The sequence below is a fragment of the Myzus persicae genome, unplaced genomic scaffold (assembly GCF_001856785.1).
Source record: "Myzus persicae strain clone G006 unplaced genomic scaffold, MPER_G0061.0, whole genome shotgun sequence".
Classification (NCBI taxonomy): Eukaryota; Metazoa; Arthropoda; class Insecta; order Hemiptera; family Aphididae; genus Myzus; species Myzus persicae.
The window spans coordinates 222,755-231,225 of NW_019102947.1; the positions used below are offsets into that span (position 1 = coordinate 222,755).

Consider the following 8,471-nt stretch of genomic DNA (forward strand, 5'->3'; position numbering starts at 1 on the left):
CTATTGACCGCCGATTAATTATGTAATAACCATTATCGGTGTCATATTATTATTAAACAGGCAGACTGAAAGGCTGTCTCAGCTCAGAATTGTTATTCGTATACAATGATATTATTATATAATTTTACTGGGTCACAGAAGTCCCATCATGCAAGTCCATTTTTTTAAATATTGAGTTAATTTTATAATCAGAATATCCTTTTTGTGATCTTTTTAAAGGTATTAATACTTAAGTCCAACTTACTGACATAAAATGCATAGATAGTGAGAGGTATTCAGACATAAGTTCCAAACTATATTGGAAGTATAATGGAACGTATGTACCTAGAACGTTATAATTTTCTTCCTAGTTAGAATACTAATACAAAATAATATTATTGAAGTAAACAATCGTAAGTCCATTCGAGACGAAAACTATATTATATTATTTTGTTTTGTTTTGTCTCTCCTGCAAAATTTAGTTTTTGTGACTTGCGTTAATTAACACTTCTGCGGTAATTCTGTTTAATTTAAATTCAAATTTAACGCCATCCGTCATCATAGTGACTCACATGTAACTTACTGACCGCCAAGTTACGGTATCCACTTCTCCATTTTTTTTATCTCATATTATCTCTGAAAAATTAAAAATCCATATAATTCTTTACGTTTACGGTTAAATGTCAATAAAGTGTACAGAAATTAGACATTTTTTTAATTTCCCTCAAAGTAGTGATTTTCACTTATGCCCTTTGGCCCACGCCGTCCCATTAAATTAAAGGGTATAAACTGCTATACACTTAAAATAGGAAGAAGATAATGTTTAAATTGTCATGTATATTTTGAGCATATACCTACCGGCCACGGCTACCCGATATACGAGTCGACCTCAATATTGTCTTTTTTTTTATACCAATTCTTCCCTTCCCAATGTATCGAGAGCAAAATGCACCAGTTGCCCTCAACATATTATATACACTACCACAATACCACACATTAAGTTAAATATTAAATAGGGGATGTAAATATGTGACGCAACCGTTATTGACGCTATACTACTAAAGTATTAAATAATGAACTTTTTTTACAAATTCGTACAATGAACGAATAAAATACAATATTTTAAATGGTAATAAACGGCACACATTGTAATTTGTCAAATAAAAAAACGAATACTCGGGAGTATAAAATTTCACGCTTTACGAAATAAGTTATTTTATGATGATGGCATTTGGTACATTTGCTTCAGGGCAACATTTTTTTAAGTGCTGAAAACACACAATGGCTGTCTAAAAAAATGTTCTGGCAATTGGCCAACACTCATTTTTTTTTAATTTTTGTTTTCCACAGTTGTTTAACCTAGCCAGTAACTAGTTATACACATATTATACATTGCCTATACTTAAAAATGTTCGTGTTATTGCTCATGTCTTAATTTTATAAAATATACCTATGTACAATATGTTAAAGGTTGTTGTTGTATTTTATGATACATAAATTAATAAGTTTTTAAAAACAAGCATTTATACAAGTTTCACAAAAAGTTTGGTGTTAAAAGCTTTTGCAACTTTTAACAATAATCCGAACTAAATGAATTAAATACGAATTAATACAAAAATCCATTTAACAGTTGGGTAATTAAAATTTAAATCAGATGTAGGAATATATAAATGTTACATTTTTAAAATACCAAACTTGAACTTTGAAAAAAAAAGTGATTGACCAGGGAGTTTCGAAAAATAATAACTAAAAGCAATAAATGAAAGCAAAATTGAGAGAAAGAAAAACATTTATAACAGAGATCAATAATAAAAAATTAAATTTAGTTTTTAAGGTTTGGTATAAAATAAATGAATCATTAAATGTAAAAAATAAAAAAATAATAACAATAATTAATAACACACGATTATATTATAATTAATGGAAATATGCGAAATGTGAATAAATGTTTGTTATAAGCCTGTTTGTTAATTTTATGATACAATCATTTTTTTTAAATAATTGAATTGAAGGTCAAGTAACTATCACCTTTAAACATGTGAAATTGCGAACATAAAAACTTATGTACCTATAATACATGTCACTGAAGATGATTGTTGAATAACTTATGAAAATTAAAAAGTTAAAAAAATTAATATATGTTAGTACATTAAAGAATTTATTAAGCACTCTCAAATGAGTAATGACTAAAGAAATTAAAATTTATAAAAATAACAGTAGGTAAATATTTATCCAAAGGGTTTAAAAAGATGTTTAAGGTAATTGAAAACCTTGATTTTAAATTCTACTTAATAGTTAAATTGAAAAAATAATAAAATATAATTATAATTGTTAATAAAAAATTAACTATAAATATACTTTTTCTTTTTTTCTTTAATAAAATTTGTCCAAAATGGTATAATTTTTGTTTTACATTAAATATCACACTTTAATTTGGTGCATCGGTTGGCATTACATTTTTTAAAAATCCCTTATAACATATTCTTAAGTATACAAATTTACATAATATATATCGTAATTATATTTATTTTGTATTTCGTTTAAATATTGCTTAAATTATCACGTTAGTTCACCATAGTCTGTCCATCCATGACTAGGAGCACCCAGACGTAGCACTCCCACTGTCCGATCCTTGGATGCTGTAATAAGGTCTGATTATTAGCTAAGTTAAGGAAAAACATCATTAGATTTAAATTCATCTTTGGAAAATAAATTTAAATTCAAGGTACTATCATAAAAAACATTTAATAAATATCAAACTAAGTACTTTGATATGTCAATCAAACAAATATAAGAACCATTTTAAACAGTGATTTCAGATACATTTCAGAGATCTGGGTAATAAATTTGTTAAATACTAGATTATGTATCTGAAAAGAGTAAGCGCATACATTATTTAATTATTGTATAAAAGTATTTAAGTATGAAATAGTAATACATCCAATTTAAAAAAAAATGTATTTATTACTTACAAACATACAAAAATTAAAAAAAATTTTATTCAAACTATAAAATTAAATTTCTTAAACCTTGCACATTACATTATTTTAAGAAATATTATTGTTCATCACTTTTCAACCAGTTTAGAATAGATTATAAATGGTAAAGATATAATCATTTTATGGATTTAATCAAACCTTTTTTGATCTATGAATGTAAAAAATCAAAAAGTTTACTAAAGCTGTTAATTAAAATTTTAAATTACAAGTTACAACTGTTTACAAATAACAGTTATAATATAACTGAAACTATATGTGTGAATAAATTTTGTTAACTACTCAAAAGATTAAAAGGATACATTCGTCATAAGGAGATATATCTAAGTCTTGTATATCTCCTTTATGGGTGTACACTTCTCCAAGGTACTCATGTCTATCTGGATATCTTCGGTATTTTCTAACAACACCACCTTCACATACAGAATATAGAAAGCTACCATTTGATGTGTATCTGACTTTCCAAATCGGTTTATCACGGTTTTCGCAGAAGCTCTCTTGAATACCCAAATTAGGTACATATGATGTAATTTTATCGCCCCCACTCATAATTACACCTAAGAAATAAATAATAATAAATACAACATAAATTACAATAAGAAAACAAATTCATTTAAAATCATGAGAATAAATGTTTTTTAAGTTTTATATATTGAGTAAATTAAAATTATAAATAAAACATTAACATACTATAAAATCCATTGGACAAAAATCCTTGAAACGGTTCTGGTGTAGGACAAACCGTGTTCAGATGACGCCCCGAATAAAATGTGTGTAATATTCGACCGTCCATTGTACACACTTTACAGCAACCATCTGAACCTGCAGTGACAATAGTACTGAGAAGTCCATTACTAGTTGCCCAGGGCCATGATGATTCTAGAAAAACTATATCACGAATAGTACTAGAATGTAGCTGAAAAAAAATTAAGATTATAATTACTTGTAAGCTCCATTTAGGCAATACATCAATATCATTTGTTTGGTTACTAACATCATACACATAATCTAGAGGTAAAGGCATTCGAAGATCTAATAACGTAAGACCTTTGCCATTTACCGCTACAGACACCGCAATGTTAGGTGATGTAGGATCAGTAGCTAGACCAGTTCTATCCCTCCCACTTGCTGCACAATTATCATAAGCTAATAGTTGTTCTCCTCGTTCAACATCGACAACTGAAAGCCTCCGAGATGTTGTACACGCTAAAATCTATAACAGATATAATTTCTTAAGATGCATCTTATTTTTGTTTAAAAAAAGCTATTCAAATTTCAAAAATATAACTAATATAGTTTTTTTTATAAACGTTTCAATTTAAACAATAAAATAAATTGTAATATAATAATAATAATTTGAACTAAAAATTTAAGAATTGAAACAATGAATACTAAATAAATTTGAATATAAATTTTTATAATTATTATAAATAATAAAACGATGTCAGTATAATTTTCTTTAAAATACAATTGGACATTTTATGTGTAGTTTTTATTTATCACTACACTTATTGATGTGTGTTTTATTTTATATAATTCAAGAGATTATCAAATATAAGTTTAAAAAAATATATTCTAATAATAATTAAGTACCTAAATATAAACTAAGATAATCTTTACTCAATTTCTAATAATAATACAAAAGAAATAATATTATTTTTAATCAAATGAATAATATAAAAACAAATATCATAATGTTTACTTAACATATTCGAAAATTAAATTAATTAACACCAATTTTAGCTATTTACTTTGTGTTTATGTTACACATGTTATAAAAAAAAAATTAACATAGCCAGTTAAATTTATCATTTACTTATCATTTAAATTTTGATTTTTTAGCAAATTCCTAGCATCTTTGCTTATTACCAGTGGCGCCAAGAACGCACTTAAGGTGGTGCATTTGAACCACCTAAAATTATGGGTGGGTGGGTTAGTGAACATATTTAACCAAGATAGTTAATACTATTACTTACAATAGTAAGTATAAAGTAAGTACTAGGAGTAAGGACACTAGGTAGTAGGTACATAAGCAGTTACCAGTTACGAATACTTAGAATCTGATGCCAACACATTACCAGATGAGTTTAATACATTTTGTAATTTGTACAACAAATTTATTAATCATATAGATTTAAAAAAAGAACATATTGAGTTTTCAAAATTATTTTCTTACTTTGAATCTACTATGATAGGTTCTCAATATATGCATTATAATTCTGAAACTAATGATGATAAAGAAAGCTCTTCAGATTTTGAAGACAGTGGTGATCAAGAAGGAATAAAAGACACCGTTGATCTAAAAAAAAATAATTACCATAATTTGGGAACACATCTTCATGTATTTAAGGTTATTTCGGATTTATTTATTTAAATTCCTTATTTATTTGGCTAGACATTGGTACTGGAAAATAGCAAAAAAAATAACTTGCATAATAGTAACTCTACATGAATGTAATTTATAGATATGTCATAATTCTGGATTACAGAGCATTTTTCCTACATTATACATGGCTCTTCAAATAGCATGTACTCTACCAGTGTAGCCCATAAAGGAGATATACAGTGAGTTCCGCTTAATGTGATCACTGGTTTATAGAATCAACCGTTTATTAGAATCAAAAATGAAAATCCCAAACCAAATTGTATGCTACTAATATTAAATTGACCTTTTATTAGAATCACTAAGTACCGGATAATTGAATCACTTTTATGAACAATCTTATCGTTTTTATGGTATCTCAAACTGATTAATTTATAAAAACCATTTTATTTTTGAATTTATCAGTATTATTGTATATCGTTGTAAATTATGTCAATCAATTATCTTTGTACGTAGAGGCGTCGTGTACTTGTGTCATTTAGTTTATTAGGTTTATTGTTCGTGATCAGACATATTTTTTGAAATGTCGACCAAACGAAATGATTTAACTATAAAAGAAAAAAAAGATATACTCGTTCGTTTTGATAAATTGGATAAATGTTCTCAAAGAGAAGCCGAATTAGCTCTGAAAATTCCTCAACCAACGTTAAACAAAATTTTAAAAAATCGTAAGGAAATTGTTGAACATGAAGAACAAAATTTGCCTCTTTCTCGAAAACGAAAACGAAATGGACAAAATGTTGATGTAGAAGAATCTTTATTACGATGGTTTCAGCAAGCTAGAAATTTAAATGTACCGGTCAGTAATTCTATTTTACAAGAAAAATCTATAAATTTAGCTTTGCAATTAGGTGTTGACAATTTTAGTCCAACAATCGGGTGGTTGACTCGTTGGAAAAACAGAAACAATATTGTTTTTAAAAAAACATGTGGAGAAAAAAAAGATGCAGATTTTCAAGCTGCAGAAGATTACATAAAGAATTTTATTGCATCGTCTAATTATGCACCTGATGACGTATATAATGCAGACGAAACNAAAAAATGTAAAAATCAATAATTTTATTAAAAAATTATAATTATGTATATATGTATTAGAAATTATTAAATATCTAATTAAAAATAAATAATTGTATTAAAAGATTGAGTTATAAAAAAAATTGTTGTAAATGCTTATTAGAATCAACCGGTTAATAGAATCAAAATAACCTGCACCAAAGTGATCACATTAAGCGGAACTCACTGTATATCCTTATAACGAATGTATCATTTTAATCTTTTGAATAGTTAACAAAATTTATTCACCCATATAATTTAAGTTATATTATAACAGCTATTTGTCAACAGTTGTATCTAGCATAACACCAGAGAGAACATTCTCAAAATTAAAAATTATAAAAATCGATTGAGTACAACAATTTTTCAGGACCATTTAAAGCAAATAATGATTATTTCTTGTGAGTCTGATATTGATATATATCATAATTAGGTTGTAGATGAGTTTGCCAGTACTACATCTGTATTGTCAAAACATCTAACCTAATGTTTGGTAAACTAAAATTATAATTTTTTGTATTTTTATTTAATGGAAAATTTAAATATGTTTTCATTATATACTAACTTTTATACTTCTATAATAAATAATAAATAGTAAAGTGGTAAGAACTAATAATTTTTGATTTTCTATAAATGTATGCAAATATGCTGTAAAAATATATGAATATTTGTGAACATTGAATTATTAAATTAGATACATTTATTAATCTTATAATTACAGGTGGTTGACAAATGAATGTTACACGGTTAGCGAGCGAGCTTTGTGTCAACATCAAAAATATTACAATTGTGATACTACAGATTGGCAGTAATAATAAAAAATAAATCCTTATTACATTTTTAATTGCTTACTTAAATATCTATTTTATAATATTAGGATAATAAAAAATGTTGACTTTTAAAATTATTGCTTAACGGCCATGGTCAACCCCTCCATATTTGGGCAATGAGGCTCTTTTTTAAATTTTTACCATAACAAATAGCCTATCCATCCATGTTAATGGCTAGTAAATTTATCTTTTCATTTATCGTTAGAGCTTGTTTTAATAATAATTTGTGATTGTAATTTATATTAACAGTTTCAAACTAAACTTAATATAAATGTTAAATTATTCACGGAAAATAAAAATATACCTAATTAGGATTTTAAATAAGTATTATATTTACCCTCGAACCATCAGATGTGAACCTCACTGCATTTACATTTTTTGCGACAGCCATCGTGGTAATAGAATATGACATAAGTAATTCCATACGTAACGAGGAATAGAGGTTGACCTTTCCATCGTAAGCGCCAGAGCAGAATAGATAACGGTCCTAGAATAATAATGTAAATTTAATTAAATTACAAATATACCTTCATAGATCAATATTAACATACTCGAGGACTAAACGCTACTCCTCGGACACTGTTGCTATGGTGTTTCAGAAACCTGGGTTTGCCCTCCTTCTGCATCGCAACTTTTGTCACAAAACTTGAACTTCTATCTGTACTGTACCACTGCAAAAACCATAAAACAATATCAATGACAATTTGATTAGAAAAAAAAACGTGGTAACGCCAACTTACTTCATCAAAGATCACAATTCCAGTATAGTCTGATCGGATACACAAAATTTGACACTACGTATCGTAAGAGTTTACCGTGTTCCCCAATGATATGTCAGTCATACTGTTGTGACCCATTGTACGATGGTGGTTGATACTCAAATTTGAGTTTGAAGTCGACGAACGTGAGTGCATCGTTGTTTGTGGCCTGCATCCGATTAAATATGTTTTTTATATGTATTTAATTATTATTATTTTTCTGTCACGTAAACATAAGTGTGTTTGTGGTTTGTCGAGACCGAATAGCACTACGTGGGATCAGTCGGGAAAACGTTTACATAATATCACAGTCGGTTGCGGACACTAGAGAAACTTCCACGACTTTGGGCCAGGGAAAATGATGAAATGATGAATGATGAACTGCAGCATTATCTGTGACCATGTTATTTAATTTGATACTACGTTCTACGATGCGGCGGGGCCGAGGGTCATTTTTAAAAAGCGAATAAAT

General features: G+C 27.5%; 1 protein-coding gene across 2 annotated transcripts; it reads right to left on the minus strand.

Annotated features, from left to right (window-relative positions):
* Window positions 1-2,116: 2,116 nt before the first annotated feature.
* Window positions 2,117-8,471, minus strand: LOC111033476. Of its 2 annotated transcripts, XM_022314229.1 has the most exons (7): window positions 7,982-8,471; window positions 7,793-7,912; window positions 7,579-7,728; window positions 3,970-4,188; window positions 3,666-3,891; window positions 3,278-3,532; window positions 2,333-2,630 (listed from the first exon to the last, which is right to left on the minus strand). In XM_022314229.1, the coding sequence occupies exons 2-7, from the start codon at window positions 7,865-7,867 to the stop codon at window positions 2,539-2,541; spliced, it is 1,017 nt and encodes a 338-aa protein (XP_022169921.1). In that variant the 5' UTR covers window positions 7,868-7,912; window positions 7,982-8,471; the 3' UTR covers window positions 2,333-2,538. The 2 variants fall into 2 exon arrangements, with proteins under 2 accessions (XP_022169922.1, XP_022169921.1); XM_022314230.1 differs by lacking the exons at window positions 7,793-7,912; window positions 7,982-8,471 and adding an exon at window positions 5,152-5,274 and having other exon boundaries at window positions 2,117-2,630; window positions 7,579-7,690.